Source organism: Saimiri boliviensis, chromosome 2 (genome assembly GCF_048565385.1).
Source record: "Saimiri boliviensis isolate mSaiBol1 chromosome 2, mSaiBol1.pri, whole genome shotgun sequence".
In the NCBI taxonomy this organism is placed as follows: domain Eukaryota; kingdom Metazoa; phylum Chordata; class Mammalia; order Primates; family Cebidae; genus Saimiri; species Saimiri boliviensis.
In genome coordinates this window covers 227,924,626-227,942,205 of record NC_133450.1, presented here as the reverse complement: position 1 = coordinate 227,942,205, position 17,580 = coordinate 227,924,626, and the positions used below count along the sequence as shown (strand labels likewise).

At 38.2% G+C, this 17,580-nt stretch overlaps 1 protein-coding gene across 2 annotated transcripts in view; it reads left to right on the top strand.

The window, feature by feature from the left end:
- The window catches only part of UBQLN1 (ubiquilin 1), a 47,027-nt gene extending 34,888 nt beyond the window's left edge, over positions 1-12,139 (top strand). The window contains exons 7-11 of one of the 2 annotated variants that reach the window (XM_039474791.2): positions 2,907-3,049; positions 5,774-5,857; positions 7,045-7,160; positions 8,138-8,306; positions 10,159-12,139. In XM_039474791.2, coding sequence (XP_039330725.1) covers positions 2,907-3,049; positions 5,774-5,857; positions 7,045-7,160; positions 8,138-8,306; positions 10,159-10,311 — 665 coding nt within the window. In that variant the 3' untranslated portion in view covers positions 10,312-12,139. The remainder of the gene's footprint in view (positions 1-2,906; positions 3,050-5,773; positions 5,858-7,044; positions 7,161-8,137; positions 8,307-10,158) is intronic. The other variant, XM_039474792.2, reaches the window with a different exon arrangement.
- Positions 12,140-17,580: the final 5,441 nt, after the last annotated feature.

Below are 17,580 nucleotides of genomic sequence, written 5' to 3'. Positions count from 1 at the left end.
AGGCAGCAAGTTATCTAGATCATCGAGGAAGATCATTGAAGAAGGTGGCGACACTAAACAACCAATTTTTAATGTAGGTGAAAAACAGCCTTCTACTGGAGGAAGATGTCACCTAGAATTTTTATTTCTAGAGAGAAGTTAGTTAGCTTCAGTGCTTCAAAGGAAAGGCTGACTCTATTATGGGCTAATGCATCTGGTGACCAAGTTGAAACCAGTCCTCATTATTATTCCAACAATCCTAGGGCCTTAAAAATTATGCTAAATCTATACTGCCTGTGCTCTAAACATAGGGGGGAAAAATAAACCAGGATGACAGCACATCTGTTTACAGCATGGTTTACTGAATGTTTTAAGTCCACTGGTGAGACATGCTGCTTAGGAAAAGATTTTTTTCAAAATATTACTGCTCATTGACAGTGCATGTAGTCACCCAAGAGCTCTGATTGAGATGTACGAGGAGATTAATGTTTATGCCTGCTAACACAACATTCATTCTGCATGCAGCCCATGGATCAAAGAGCAATTTCAACTTTCAAGTCTTCTTTAAGAAATAACATTTCATAAGGCTATAGCTGCCTTAGATAGTGAGTCCTCTAATGGATTTGGGCAAAGTATATTGAAAACCTTCTAGAAAAGATTCACCATTCTCAATACCATTAAGAACGTTCCTAATTAATGGAGAGGATGTCAAAATGTCAACATTAACAGGAGTTCGGAAGTTTATTTTATCCCTCATGGATGCCTTTGAGTGGTTCAAGACTTCCGTGAAGGAAGAAACTGTAGAAGTGGTGAAAGTAGCAAGAGAACTAGAATGTAAAGTGGAGCCTGCTAGGAATGTTGGCTCGTATCTGTAATCCCAGTACTTTTGGGTGGTGCAGACAGGAGGATCCCTTGAGCCTAGGAATTGGAGGCAGCAGTGAGCTATGTTCATGCCACTGTCCTCACTCCAGCCTGGGTGACAAAAATGAGACTCCATCTCAATTTAAAAAAGAAAAAAAGAGGTGGAGGCTGAACACTGCATTGTTACAGTGTCAGGAAAAAACTTGAATAGATGAGGAGTTGCTGCTTGTAGATGAGCAAAGAGTGGTTTCTTGATGCTGTGAACATTATTGAAATAGCAACAAAGAATTTAGAATGTTATATAATCTTAGTTGATAAAGCAGTGGCAGGGTTTGAGAGGGTTGACTTCAGTTTTGGAAGTCCTGCTGTGGTAAATGCAATCAAACAGCATTGAGTGCAACAAAGTTTTCCTGATGGGGCAAAGTTCATTGTTTTATTTTAAGAAATTGCCATAGCCACCCCAACCTTTAGTGACCACCAGCTGACTCACTGTTAGCAACTTTGGGCAATAAAGTATTTTTAAGTTTATGTGCAGAGTTTTTTGGAAGGCTGTGGCATACTTAATAGACAGTAGTATCATATAAACAACTTTTGTGCTCTGGGAAACCAAAAAATGTGTGTGACTTGCTTTATTGCACACTGCTCTGGAAGCAAACCCATGGTATCTCCAAGGTTGGGCTCTAGGATGTGAAAAACACTAAATTAAGCTTTTACAACATGAGAAAATAGGAAAAACAAGAACTATTAAAAATAATAGGATTATAATAAAGTAGAAAAGTGAGAAGAATCTTTTTTTTGTGTGACGGAGTTTGCTCTTGTTGCCCAGGGTGGAGCACGATCGTGCGATCTCAGGTCACTGCAACCTTCGCCTCACTGCAATCTTCTGTCTCCTGGGTTCAAGCGATTTTCCTGCCTCAGCCTCCCGAGTAGCTGGGATTATAGGCGCCTGCCACCACACTTGGCTAATTTTTTGTAGTTTTAGTAGAGATGAAGTTTTGCCATGTTGGTCAGGCTGGTTTTGAACTCCTGACCTCAGGTGATCCACCTCCTCGACCTCCCAAAGTGCTGGGATTACAGGTGTGAGCCACTGCTCCCGGCCAAGAGTCAGATGTCTTAAGCCTGATATAACTACACTGGATGGAAGAGCAGAAGGGAGATGAAAAACCTAATGAGTTGACTTGGCATAGTAAGTTTGAGAATGTATTTGAGTTTAAGTGTATCTAGTTGGCAGTTGAAAATCTAGGTGTAAGTCAAGCAAATTAACTTAGTTTTAAGGAAAATTTGCCTAAATATACAGTTGTCATCACATACGGAATTCACATAAATTCATCTGTAGCCCTTGACAAGAAAAGGAAAAACAGTAATCATAGCAAGTGCTTTATACATCAGTTTCTTATAGCCACCCTATGAAGTAGATACTGCTTTCTCCATTTTACAGATGGGGAACCTGAAATATGAAGATGCCAAATAACTTGCCCAAGATCACATGGTTAGGTTAAATTTGAACCCAGGTAATCAGGCTCCTCATACTGCTTCGAGTCGCTGTGCTCTATGGTTTCAAATGTTAAATGTGCCTACCATTTTACTTACTGAGTGCCAGTACTCAGTGAAAATGGGTGGAGGCATTACATATTTTGTTCCCTTGGGCGTGAAGGCTTCCTTATTTTATAAGGCTGAGCAATACTGAGTGCGAAATTCTAATTAATCTTTTGCAGTCCTGGAGAAAAAGTTGGCTCAGTCTTTTTTACTTTATGGAATTTTTCAGGAGTAATTTTGATCATATCTAATTTTTGCCTTAAATTGACTTCAGAAGCTAGCTCTTCATGACACAAGGTTTTACCATAAATGCAACCAGAATGTTTAAACTCATAAGTCTTCTTTTATTGGTATATGTTGGGCGTGTCCTTTTAGAGATCTTTTAAAGTACTTTCATAGTTCAGTTGATACATAATATATGTAATCGTTTGTACTTGGTAAAATTAAACACAGTGCACATTGTATTTTAAAGCTTTAACTTACAAGTATTTTTCTTTAATATGTCTTTTTTTTTTTAAACAAACTTTCAGCTAGTATGTTCAACACTCCAGGAATGCAGAGCTTGTTGCAGCAAATAACTGAAAACCCACAGCTTATGCAAAACATGTTGTCTGCCCCCTACATGAGAAGCATGATGCAGTCACTAAGTCAGAATCCCGACCTGGCTGCACAGGTGAGTTTGTATTTGCATTGAAAAGGACTATGTAGTGTGAACCTCATCTAGTAATTGTGATTTTGGCACATTTGTGTTGTGTATGATATCTTAATGTACTAGAAAAGTAAGTAAACGGTGTCTCCAGTTTTTTAGACCATGTGTTTCTTTGCAGTAATTAAATACTTAATATATAATTAAAACAACTTTTTCTCTGCCATTCATTGACTAGAAAGAAGTGTAGGTTTACTTTGTTTCTACATATGTTGAGTTAGGAGACAAGTACAAAGTTCTGTAATGCCCTCTCTTTTGAAGATACACTCTTCATGAAATGTTAATCTTGAAAGCAAGTAAGAGCAGTGTTAATACATTTGAAATAGTTTTATTTAGTAGATCACTAAGATTATAATAGTCATGCTCAAAATGGCAGTTGTAAAATAGCATGAAGTCATTTATTAAAGACGGGAATTTGTCAGGACAATGTTCTCATTCTTTCAACTATTGATTCCCCTGCTGAAGATAGTATACCTATCCCTTATTAATGTATTCCTTTTTCTAATTTGTTTCTAAAGAGACTACAACTAAGAAAATTAGGGGATCTCAAAGTTCGCTGAACATTCAGGAACACTTGGGAAGCTTTACATACAGTGCTGATGCTTGGGCCCCATCCTTAGAGATTTTGATATAATTACATCTGATAACTCCTTCCCCCTCAAGTTCTCTAGGTACTGTCTAGGTTCCATACCATAGGGCTTAAAAAACCACGGAGAATGTAATAAACCTTGATCATCTGTAGTTTATATTTGCTGTTTATTAGAAACAGCTTCTGTAGTGTGTCAGGAATTTGAAACACTTTATAGTTAATCCCATTCCTTAACTTTTTAAAGTTTTAAGTCAAATGAATGGTTTTTATTTTCTAAATTCTAGAAGTATATTGATTCAAGTATCTTTGATGTATAATTATCAGTAATAACTTAGGCCCTCACCAGATTTGTGGAATTGGAAATAACACATTTTAAGAAGAATTTTTGTATGTTTTTTGTATATTGGGAGGTACATTTTATGGAAAATTGGTTTATTCATATGAAACTTATCAGACTGAGTTGTTAAAGGCTTAGTTTACTGTAACAGCCATTTTAAGTGTGTATTTGGCTAGTACTGAATGTGCATCTTACTTTTAAAAGGTGACTTTAACAACCACATGCCTAGCAATTTTTAATAATATTACACTAGTAAAGTGAGTTGAGCACTCACATACTGTTTTTTACTCTAAAGCAAAATGCTGCTAATACTAGATTGGCATGTCTTATTACACATAATTTAGAAACTATTACAACGTTCTTGTTATCAACAGATTAAAATGTGTGGTTTTTCTATTTTGATTTTTAAATATTACAAAGAGTCTGGAGTGTAAACTTGTGGTATAAGCACTCAGGTAAGTTATAAGAAATATCCTAATGAAATGAGATGATCGTCTGTGAATGAATACATTTAAGATGACATGCTTTTTTAAGATTCAATTAAGTAAATCCCAAAAGATATGTGTGATAACCTTGTTAATATGTTTGTAATAAAGAAGTATTTGACTGGAACCACTAAAGAAGCAGGTTTGTTGACCTTAAGAGCAGGTATTACTTACTTATTGGTCATTTTGAAATAAATATGTATGTTCCTGCAAGGTTGTCTGACTTCTGCTTTGGTTATTATATTAAAATTAACTAAAAGATCCACTTTGCAAGAATTGGGGCAAATTTTCTCTACCAACATTTACATTGGTCTTAAATACGGTTAACTACTTGAGGGTGGGGATCATTTCCTCCCCAGACTTTGTATAGGTAAATAGGCTATCAGTAAATCCTTGCTAGTTGACTTTTTACTCTGGGGAAAATGATATAAAATGTGTCTTTTGAAGCTATGAGAATTTATTAGTTTCTGGTTATGCTGATTGTGTATTTTAATCTTATTTTCAGGTATATGACATCATACTAATACTGATCCTGATTTTTAAATTCTTAACATTTATTTGAAGGTTAGGAGATGCCACTTTTCTCATCTCTGGCGGTAGTGAGGTGAAATCCAGATGGTAATCTTGGTGTTCTCAAATGGATGTACATCTTTTAGGTCTTAAATTATTTTAATAATTTCCCCAGAGGACTGTTGGTGCTAGGCCTGGCCAATTTTCACCTAGCAGCTCCATTTCTCTGGCAAGTTGGTTGCTGTTTAGCGGTGTTACTTTTTTGGACCTCATATTAGCTGTTTTGTAGTAGGCAGGTAGATGTAGTGGTCCTTTTCAGATCTGGATTTTCTCGTGCCTGCCACTTGTGTGTCGAGTTTTCTAAGCAAGCAATGTTACATAGTTCATGTATTGATGTTTATGTTTATTCTGTCAGTGTAGTAGAAAATATATCTTCATGAATACCAGTTATTCCCATTTTTCTTTCAATGGCAAGTATTCACCTTTGTTCAGGAAAAGCCTAAGAAAATGAATGCTTTTATTTTTTAGGATATTGCATGTCATTACCATAACCACCATTCTCATTGAGAGAGAAGATGCCTCGTTTTTGTTTTTGTTGTTCTGGAGATCACTCTTGTGGACAGTATCTTCCCTTTTCCTTTTTTATTTATGTTCTACCTTCCTCCCTTTTAAGTGCCAGTTTAGGCACTTGGGGGAAGATAGAATAAAACAAGGTACATTACTTGTTTCAGATATTTCCAGTAAAAATTGTTTGAACACTTGCCCCATAGATGATGCTGAATAATCCCCTATTTGCTGGAAATCCTCAGCTTCAAGAACAAATGAGACAACAGCTCCCAACTTTCCTCCAACAAGTGAGTAAGACAAGATGTTAGCTATCTTGGGTAATGATTTGCTTGAAAAATTTTGATGATGAACATTTTCCTTGCTCTTCTCTGGCTGATAGCAAAACATAGAATAGAGACTGATAATGCTGTCAATTCGTAGAGAATTCAGCTTGATCTTAACAGAGTCCCATTTCACTGCTGACCTTTGCTTATGTTTCTCAAACATAAATTCTGAGGAAAGAACCATTTTGTTTTTGAGGACCTAGGATTTTGAATGCTTTGTTAATACCATAAACCATTTCCTTTCACTGTACTAACTTTGAAGTGCTTCCTTGTGTCATGTTATGCTTTATGGTTTAACTAATTTTGAGTAACAGGAAAGAGCTACCCTATTCTATTTTACGGATTGTTTTCTTCCAAATTAATAGAATGCTTTTTTCCCCCAAGGGGTAGATCTCATTTCCTCAAACTCAGGATTAGTAAGATTAAAATGGTCAGTGTTGTCATATAAGGAAGGTTATTTTATAAACAAGTACTGGAGATTGGCCATGGTATTTTATTTAAAATGGTAAAAGAGAAGTCAGTCTTGGTGTTCTGAAACTGGTAGTTCTGGGGCTTTATATATCATGCAGTGACTCTCAGGCCTGTAAACCATTTTCCAAGGTTAGTTGGTGTCCTTGATCTATTGTAATGATGTAAGCCTATCTTTGGTTAGTCAAGTGGTGTATATTTGGAAGTAGTAAAGCTAAATACAGGATACATGTATTAATGTCAAATTTGGAACTATTGTTTTAGAGTGTACCTTACTGGTAAAATTGTTACATCAGAAACAGGTAACTTGATTAGGTGGAATATGTGGCTTTCACCATATTACCATGTTGTAAGAATTGTGCATTTGGAGGTTGTCTTTTAGAAATAACACTCTATCTTCTGTTGGAGAAGGGGAATAGTTGTGGCTTCCAGAGTAGCTCCTGATTGTCTTCCATTATGAAAATGGCTTTCATGATGGAGTTAGGAGGAGGTCAAGTAATGATTTGTATACTAGGTTTGCTGTCAAAGAGGAGACACTTGTGTTTATTTTGGGAAAGAAATTATGGAATACCAGTGTCCAGGAGTAAGGTTTTAGATTTTCTCCAGAAGCATAACAAAGATTTTAAAACTTACTTTCACTGATTTTCATTCCTTTGTAACCACTAGTTTTCTTTCTTTCTTAGATGCAGAATCCTGATACACTATCAGCAATGTCAAACCCTAGAGCAATGCAGGCCTTGTTACAGATTCAGCAGGGTTTACAGACTTTAGCAACGGAAGCCCCGGGCCTCATTCCTGGGTAGGCTTATTTGGGGAAGATAATGAAAGTACATAATGGTTACCTTCTCTGAGAATTTCAGATTTAGCATTATGCTGCCTGCCTTGTGGTTTTTGTTGTTGTTGTATTTTGAGACAGGGTCTAGCCCAGTCACCTAGGCTGTGAGTGTGGTGGTGCAATTGTGGCTCACTGCAGCCTCAACTTCCCAGGCTCTAGAGATTCTCTCACCCAGCCTCCCTACAGGTGCACATCACCACACCCAGCTAACACACACACACACACACACACACACACACACACACACACACACACACTTGTTGTTGTTTTTAGAGACAGGGTTTTATCATGTTGCCCAGGCTGGTCTCAAACTCCTAGGCTCCAGGAGCCATGGCCTTCCAAAGTGGGATTACAGGCATGAGCCACGACATGTGGCTTTTTTTTTAGAGATGGGCTTTTGCTCTTTTGCCCTGGCTGAACTTGAACTTGTAGGCTCAGGCGATCCTCTCACCTTAGCCTCCCCAGTAGCTGGGACACAGTGCCTGGCTATGATTGTTTTTAAGTCAGGGTTTTTTAAGTTAAAAATGATTATTTTTTAAATGATTATTATATTTTAAATTCATAAGACAGAGTCTTACTCTGTTGCCCAGACTGGAGTGCAGTGGCACAATCTCAGCTCACTTCACCCTCCCCCTCCTGGGTACAAGCCTACCTCCTACCTCATCCTGCCAAATAACCGATACCACAGGTGTGTACCACCACACCCAGCTAATTTTGTTTTTTATTTTTTGAAGAGAGAGGTCTCACTGTGTTATCTGAGCTGATCTCACATTGCTGGTCTGCTGGGATCATTGGTCTCCCAAATGAACCACTGCACCAGGCCAAAAAGGCTTATTTTAAAAAGATAACTTAGCTTATATTATATTAAAATGTAACTGATTTACTGACTCGTCTTTGGTTTTGCAAGACCTTAGGTTATTTCCTATTTGTTCTTTCTCTAGGTTTACTCCTGGCTTGGGGGCATTAGGAGGCACTGGAGGCTCCTCAGGAACCAATGGCTCTAACGCTGCACCTAGTGAAAACACAAGCCCCACAGCAGGAACCACTGAACCCGGGCATCAGCAGTTTATTCAGCAGATGCTACAGGCTCTTGCTGGGGTAAATCCGCAGGTATCAGCTCTTTTTCCTTCAAGTTTTGTATTCCTTAATGTTGGAAATTTAGAAATTTCCAAAAAGAAGGAAAAGGGAAAAAAGGAAAGCAGTAGTTCTTAGGTGTTTAGATTAATGAACAATACAGTCTTAAGGATATTGAATAAGAAACAGGCATTACAGAAACTGTTGCCTTTGATGCTATATGAGACGCTAAAGGAAACATTGTTATGCCTGTAGGAAAGCTAGGCTGCAACCTAAAGTCTTAATTTTTAGTGATTTCCTTTAAAAATGCCTTTTTTGTGTGTGGAGTTCCTGTTTGAAAATCATTTTAAATAGGTTTTGCTTTAAAAAAGTTCTTAGGGAGGAATGGAAACTTGATCATGCCAAATACCTCCAGGAAAACTGTATTCTAGTCTTTTGACTGGAAAAGAGTCCTGACTACCTTACCCCACCCATCAAACCACCTCCTGCGGTAGTTTGTGTTGCATATACATATCTCGCAAATATGGCTAAGAATATGGACCCCTAATAATGTGCTTGCATCTACAAACATTTATTGGCTTTGCTAATAATGTGCCATTATATAAAGATGATTGCCAGTTCAAACCTATTTTATTGGGTTGTCCCCAAATTTCTTAATGTTTAAAGGTCTGTTAGGTGCTTTCTGTTTTCTTTTCTTTCCTTTCCCTTTTCCCTTTCTCTTTCCCCTTTCCCTTTTCCCTTTTTCCCTTCCCTTGTCCCCTTCCCCTTTCCTCTTCTCCCTTCCCTTTCCCCTTTTCCTATCCTCTTCCCCCTTCCCTTTTCCCTTTTCCCTTTCCCCTTTCCCTTCGTTGCCTTTCCTTTTTCCTTTCTTTTCTTTCCCTTTCCTTTTTGACAGAGTCTGAGGCTGGGTGCAGTCACAGCTCACTGCAACCTCTACCTCCTGGGCTTCTGCAGTCCTCCCACTTTGGTATTTTTTGTAGAGATGGGGTTTTGCCATGTTTCCCAGGTTGGTCTCAAACTCCTGAGCTCAAGCCATCCCACCTGTCCTGGCCTCCCAAAGTGCTGGGATTACAGGCATGAGCCACTGTGCCCGGCCTGCTTTCTGTTTTCAAGCCTTAATATAAACAGGGTGGGGTCTGTCTCATGCATGTTTGTGTTCCCGATACCTAGGATACCATAGTTCCTGGCTCATGGTAGGTACTCAGTAAATATTCATGGAATAAATAAGAAAAAAGGATTTGGAGTATTAGAATCAATTGTTAATAGAAGTTAACTTACAAGCCTCCAAATAAGTAGGCCTAGGACTGATTGGTCATTTATGTGGGTTTTGTTTTTTTTTTTTAAACTTCATTTCTGAAGAAAAGATTTGATGCTACTGAATTGTCAGAATTAAGAGTGTAATTTTGGGCCTGAAACTGAAGCTCTTTTCTAAGAATTGGCCAGTGCAGAAGTTAAACTCAACATTCATTCGAACAGTCATTGAAGCTTTAGAATTTTATGCATGAGGTTATTGGCTTCTGTAGTTACTCAGTTGGTCAGTAGCTACACAAATCATCTAATTCTGAACTATTTGTATGTATACTTTAAAGTTTTTCTGCATGTACGTGATACTCTAAAATAATGGTTGATGTTTATTAAGCTTTTTTTCCCTCCCCAAAGTAGTAGAGTTGTGATCTATTTGCCATGTATTTAGGTATAAACTAGACTATTTAAAGTGTTAATGGACTTTTAAATATGTTGGATATATTTCAAGAGGCAGGCACTGTTTTTAAAGCGCAGTAGATCAGCATATGTTATTTAAAAAAAGCAATTAAAAATTTAAAAAGTCAGGTGTGACATGGACTGGTTTCCTTTAGAGTTGGATTATTATTATTTTTTCCTTTAATAGCTACAGAATCCAGAAGTCAGATTTCAGCAACAACTGGAACAGCTCAGTGCAATGGGATTTTTGAACCGTGAAGCAAACTTGCAAGCTCTAATAGCAACAGGAGGTGATATCAATGCAGCTATTGAAAGGTTACTGGGCTCTCAGCCATCATAGCAGCATTTCTGTATCTTGAAAAAATGTAATTTATTTTTGATAACGGCTCTTAAAACTTTAAAATACCTGCTTTATTTCATTTCAACTCTTGGAATTCTGTGCTGTTATAAACAAACCCAATATGATGCATTTTAAGGTGGCGTACAGTAAGATGAGTGGGCTTTTCTGTATTTTTCTTTTCTGGAAAAGTGGGAATCAGTGCTTTTCATTTAAGGCTACTGCATGCATCACTTCTGCATTTATTGTAATTTTTTAAAAATATCACCTTTTATAGTTGGGTGACCAGATTTTGTCCTGCATCTGTCCAGTTTATTTGCTTTTTAAACATTAGCCTATGGTAGTAATTTATGTAGAATAAAAGCATTAAAAAGAAGCAAATCATTTGCACTCTATAATTTGTGGTACAATATTGCTTATTGTGACTTTGGCATGCATTTTTGCAAACAAAATGCTGTAAGATTTATACTACTGATAATTTTGCTTTATTTGTATACAATATAGAGTATGCACATTTGGGACTGCATTTCTAGAAACATACTGCAATAGGCTATCTGAGCAAACACCTGTAACCAAAAAAGTGAAGATAAGAAAATACTCTTAAAGCTGAGTTATTTCCTAATTGTATAGAGTCTTACAGCATCTTTGACAAACATCTCCCAGCAAAAGTGCCGGTTAGTCAGGTTTGTTGAAAATATAGTAGAAAAGTTGATTCTGGTTATCTCTTTAAGGACATTTAATTGTACAGACAACATAATGTAACACTGTCTCAACATTCATTCACAGATTGACTGTAAATTACCCTAATCTTTGTGCAGACTGAAGGAACACTGTAGTATACCCCAAAATTTGCCTAGGACTTTTCAGCTTCTCCCATAGGTAGTTTAACAGGCATTAAAATTTGTAATTGAAATGTTGCTTTCACTGAAAGTGTCTTGATGTTTCAGTTATTTTTAATCGCCATATAAAAATAGAACTATCTTTTGGGTTTATCTGTTTTTCATGCACAGGCAATACACAAATTTAAAATGAGTTGTGAGCCAATTGTTTCTGAAGTGTTTTGGTAGTTCTATTAAGAAATAGTTAAATATTGTGCTTTTCAGAGCCTCAGAGAAAGGGGAATGGGGTGGGGGGCAGCGGAATCTATCCTGGATTGGGCCAGCTTAAATAATACTGGCAACCAAGATTCTGTTAGGATTTCTGTGCATATAGTGTAGTAAAGAAGTATCATTCAGGGGTGAAAACAAAGAGCCGTTTTAACGATGTCGAGTACATTTGGCTGTTTTATAGCCTTTTTCTTCCCTTCCCCAAAGAACTTCTGTTTGCCTAACTCCCAAATTGTTGGGGTGGTACATTCCTTTAGGACCAATTAAAACATAATTTAGGGTCAGTAATACATTTGGCTGGCTCTGGTTCAGTATTCTCTTAGGTGATTATATTCTCTCATGTACAGTTAAAGGAAATTAAAATGTTAAAGTAACCTAAAATGAATTCAGACCAGTAAAATCAAGGGAAATACAAGTTGATTCCATTACTTCTGTCAGTTGCTTGCTATTAAAAAATGGTTAAGAGGCCAGGTTACCCATCAGTCCATGCACTGTTCTGACACTTTCCCCAGGAGGAAAACATGTACAAAGGTTACGGTGGAGGCATGAGTAGAGGAGATTGTTAAGAAGGGTATTCGTGTGTATTTGCTCTTTCTGCTTTATGCCTCAGTCTGATTTTAAAACTTTTGTACTGGTGAATGGTGGTATTCAGTGTGGGATAGTGTCATAACTAATTTGACAATTTATTAATCACAAAATAATAAATCTCTAGCTTTTACACTTGATTTGTCTTGCCTCTTTTGTAGAAAGAAAAAAATGTCTTTAACTTTTGCTAACCATGTGTTTTAAAGGCTATTGGAGTTGATTTACCCCAGATTTTGTCGTATTTTACATTCTTTATTTTTCAGGTTTTCCAATTAAATGTCACACACGGTCTTTTGTGGTGTGATAAAAAGAGCACACTGGGAAGGTAGGTGACTTGAGCTCTACTTTTGATCTTAGTACTTGACTAGTTATTAGACATTGAGTGAGGCATTATGATTTCTTTATTATACATGTGGTGAGGCTTATAGGGTACGCTGGACTAGCTGATAAGCTCTAAATTACCTTTAAGCTGCTGCAGTGGTATAGTTTTTGTTTTTAATATATTTATCTTTAGGTCTAAGTCTAAAGATAAATACTTACATCTTAAGGGGTTCAAAATACTTAAAATTCTTATCAGCACTAAAAGAATGTTTAAAATACTGTAGGCCTAAATTGTTCTCATATTGAATGATAGTATTTAGTACAAATTGAATAAAGAATGGAGTAGTGAAAATACCATTTTGGGATTTTATTTCCCAATTATAATATTTGTGATATCCTAAACAAAGTGTAGCAAATACTGAAAAATCAGGTAAATGATACCTGGTATCTATGTGTGTTTAGAATCTTGAGTTTTAGGCCGGGCGCGGTGGCTCAAGCTTGTAATCCCAGCACTTTGGGAGGCCGAGGGGGGTGGATCACGAGGTCAAGAGATCGAGACCATCCTGGTCAACATGGTGAAACCCCGTCTCTACTAAAAATACAAAAAATTAGCTGGGCATGGTGGCACGTGCCTGTAATCCCAGCTACTCAGGAGGCTGAGGCAGGAGAATTGCCTGAACCCAGGAGGCGGAGGTTGCGGTGAGCCAAGATGGCGCCATTGCACTCCAGCCTGGGTAACAAGAGCGAAACTCCGTCTCAAAAAAAAAAAGAATCTTGAGTTTTAGAGTTGGTTTAAATCAGTCGTCCCCAAACTACGGCCCGGCCAGCGGGCCGCATGCGACCCCCTGAGGCCATTTATCTGCCCCCCTGCCGCACTTCAGGAAGGGGCACCTCTTTCATTGGTGGTCAGTGAGAGGGGCACAGTATGTTGCCGCCCTCCAACGGTCTGAGGGACAGTGAACTGGCCCCCTGTGTAAAAAGTCTGGGGACAGCTGGTTTAAATATAATGAAAAGAGTTTTTTAAATATATTAATAGGCATATCACAACAAAATTTAACAGTGGATAACAGTATGCTGGTGACGAAAGTGAAACTAAGCTGTGTGTGCAATGACATACACATGTATAACAAAAAGGTGTGATTCATACAGGGAAATACGCATATTGTATTTCTCTTAAGAGATTGATACTAAACATATTACAGTCAACAGGAAGTCTTACATTAAAGAAGTCTAAAGTTTCATCCAGCTTTTTACAGTCTCACTAGACCATCTCTTTCATTTGACTGTTCTTTAAGGTGATGCTGTATGCAATGAACACACTTTGGGAAAAGCTGTACTTAGTATATCTACCCTTCTCTGGTGTTTCATGTGGTATTTATCTACTTTGGCTCATAGAAAGCCCACCATTTTTGCTGGGCTCAGTTTTGAAGGCGTCTTAAACTTTGGTGATCCAGTGTTTGGTTAACTGTTAACTGTTCATGCCTTAGCCTTTACTGTCAATTGCTGCATTTTGCCCCTTTAATTCACCTTGTAGCAATTGTTTTTTATTTTTCTGCTTTAAAATTGTCTTGGCAGTTAACCTAAGTAATATCAGTTGTTTCTTGTATCTTTTCCCATAGGCAGCTATTGGAAAGTCAAATTATTGAACATTTACTGAGTGCCAGGTTCTTTTCTAAGTGCTTTGTGAAAAATTCTGCATAGTAAGGAGACTAGGTCAGGAAGGTGGTGTTCTTATTTTATATAAGGTAGTCAGAGAAAGCCTCAGTTCATTCAAGTGACATGTGAACAGATACTTGTGTGTCTGGAGGGGTGAACAACTTTTCCAGGAAGAAGTACAACTAATGAAAAGGGCCTGAAATAGTGTTCGGAATAAATGTCAACCTAAAGGGAAGAAGCTGAGGCACAAAATACAATTTTAAAACAGTTTACTTGAGCCAAAGTGAGAACAGCTGCCAGGGACCCACTTTAAGTGGCCTTGGGGAATGCTCTGTTTGGTACAAGCAGGTTTTAAAGGCAAAGGGGAACAAGGAGTGGGCTGATACAGTTTTGACAGGTATTCTCGTTGGTTACAGAAATAACATTAATTGACTGTACACTGTTGAACATAGGGTATGAGTTATGGTGTCTATTGTATGACATTTTATAGCTACTTGTCAGTCCAGAGCCCACATAGTAAGTTGCTTCAAGAGGTAATTATTTAGCTCAAGGGAATGAGACATGACTGATATCACATTTTAAATGCCTTTCTGAGCCTGATAATTTAAAGGGGTTTGCATTTCTCAGGTAAAAACTTTTGTTTCTTTCTCAGTATGTTTGTAGAACACAAGAAATCCAGTGTGGCTTGGGCAAGATGAACTAGCAGGGAAAAGCAGGGTAGGAAGTAAGAGAGGTGGGGTGGTTCAGGTGTTTGACGAGGAGGACTTTGGTAATACACAAGTTTTATGAGCCATCCCAACTTTGAGGAATAGTTCTGGGGTTGGGGAAGAATTTGCATTTCTAACAAGTTCCTAGATGAGAACCACTTCGCTAGAGGAACCAGGGTGAAAGAAGGAAGGCGTTGGGGGGTTATAGTCTAGTGAGAGATCTTAAGGACTTGGACTGGGCTGGTAGCATTGGAGATAGTAAGAAGTTGGATTTGAGGTATGTTTTGAAGGTAGAGCATATATATATATATATATATATATATATATATATATATAACAGGTGTGAAGTTTAGAGCAAGGCAAACAAGGTAGAAAGAACATGAGAAAAGGAGTATCAGGATTTTGGTGTTGACATGTTAAGTTGAATGTACTTGATATGGAACATTTAAGTGAAGGTGTTGGGGCAAGTGGAGGAGCTGCAAAGGAAAGGAAGAGATAGATACGTCATAAGGTGAGAGCTAAGAGAGGTTCTGAAAGCGGGGTGAGGCTCAATATATTGCTGCCTCAAGCTCTCATCATAGATTGTTAACCCTTTGCATTTAGTAAAGGAAGGACCCTCATGACTATGATTAGTAGTTTAGAATGTTGAGGTAAAATCGTGGTTAGAGTGGACTGGCAGGAGGCACAGTTTGGAAGTAAAGAGAGACAAACGGGGCAGTAGCTGTGGGGAGGGTGCTGTGGTGGTACTGGTGGTGTAGAAGTTTGCCTTTTTTTTTTTTTTTTTTTTTTAATGGGAACTACCGCATGTTTTTATTTTAATTGTAATGACTAGTGTGTGGGGCATAGGGGAGGGGACTTGCCCAGGTAATTGTTTTCTACCAAAATTTACAGAGAGAAATGTGCAGAGAGAAAGGAGTTACTGCTAGCTTTTGATTTCCAGAAGAGGTTTAAAAAATAAAGTCAGCACCTTTGTTACATGGGTTGAGGTGTGAGGGAGAGGGTTTGTCTTTCCAGCCATCATTTGTCTCAGCTGGGCCTGCCTTTTCTTGCTAGTAGATGTGGCACCTGTCCATCACATCTGAACCCCACTTCATGGTCAGTCCTTTCTGAAGTAGAGGAAAAGCACCCCTCCCAGCATTTTTGCTTGGGAAACATCTCATTGAACAAAATTGAGGTTTCCTCTAAGCTCAGACAGTGGTGAAGCACACCTCAGTTTGTAATTCCAGCCTATGCCTGGTAATATAAGTATTTCTGACTTCCTAATCGACTGTCTTGCTTACCACTTTGTACTTAGAACAAGGCTAGAAATATGTAGGAACTCAGTAGTTTGCCTCAAAGATTGTGTTGAGTGTGGGAGCCTAATTCTTTAATGGGATGTATAGTGGTCACTTGGGTATTCAAGCCTGAGTTTTTAAAAAGGGTATTTCAGACAGATTTTCTATTATTTATATTTAACAGAGAGGGGAGGGAATTTCCACTGTGTTGTGGTTCTCTACTGCTTCTCTACAAACTTCACCATAGCTTGGTAGCTTAGAGCAAAATCATTCGTTTTGTTCATGAGTGAACAATTTTGGCAGGGTTTGGTGAATACAGCTGGACCAACTTGACTAGGTCTGGAGAATTTATTTTCAAGAGGGCTTGTTATGCACATGGGTGTTAAATTAGTGCATGCTTTTATCTGGAAGTGCACTCAAGGGTCTCAGTTCCTCTCCACGTGGGCCTTCTCACAGGGCTGCTGTGCTTTCTTACCAACATGGCTGGTGGGTTTCAAAAGTAAGTATTTTAAGCAAAATGAAAAGTGCTGGGTTTTTTTGTTTTTTTGTTTTTTTTTTAAAGCTCTGGGCCCCAAACTGGCGCAGTGTCACATCTCCAGTATTCTGTTGGCCAAGCAATCTTGGCTTGCCCAAATTTAAGAAGAGGGGTCAAAGAACCCACTGCTTATTGGGAACAATGTCAGGTAATTTGTGACCATCTTAATCTGTCACACCCTACAATCCCAGAAGGAGGAAAATGTTGGAGGAGTACACATTTCTTTTCCACTCTTCTTCCCTTTCTAAGGGAAGAAGTGACTTGGCTGCTTGTTGAATAGCGTAGAAGGAACTAAGCGTTAACTATGAGCCCTTTTGGGAAACTGTCCAAAGGGAAGCAGGCATGCTAGTCTACCTCCTGCCACAAGGTTAGTGAGATAGGCTTGACCCCTGTGGGTATTTTTTGGTTTGTTTGTTTGTTTTTAACTGTGGTGAAGTACACATACCATGAAATTTACCATTGTAACCATTTTAAAGGGTACAATTCAGTGGATATTTTCTATAGCTGGAATCATTCAATATGTGGCCTTTTGTGTCTGGCTTCTTTGACATGTTTTCAAGGTGCATCCATTTTGTACCATGTAATCTCATTCCTTTTTATGGCTGAATAATCCACTGTATGTTTATGCCACATTTTATTCATCTGTTGATGTATACTTTTTATCATTTGTCTGTTGTGAACAATGTTGCAAAGAATTTTGGCCTACAAGTTTGAGTTTCTGTTTTCAGTTTGTGAACCCCAAAAATCTGAGACAGTTCTCAGTTGAGAGCTATTTTGCCAGGGTTGAGGATGCATGTCCGTGACACAACCTCAGGAGGTCCTGACATGTGCCCAAGGTGGTTGGGGCACATCTTCGTTTTATCCATTTTAGGGAGACACGAGACATCAATCATTACATGTAAGATGTATATTGGTTCCGTCCAGAAAGGTGGGACAACTCAAGCAGGGAAGAGGCTTCCAGGTCACAAGGAGGTGAGAGACAAATGGTTGTATTCTTTTGAGTGTCTGATTAGCCTTTCCAAAGGCAATCAGATATGCATTTATCTCAGTGACCCAGAGGGTTGACTTTGAATAGAATGGGAGGCAGG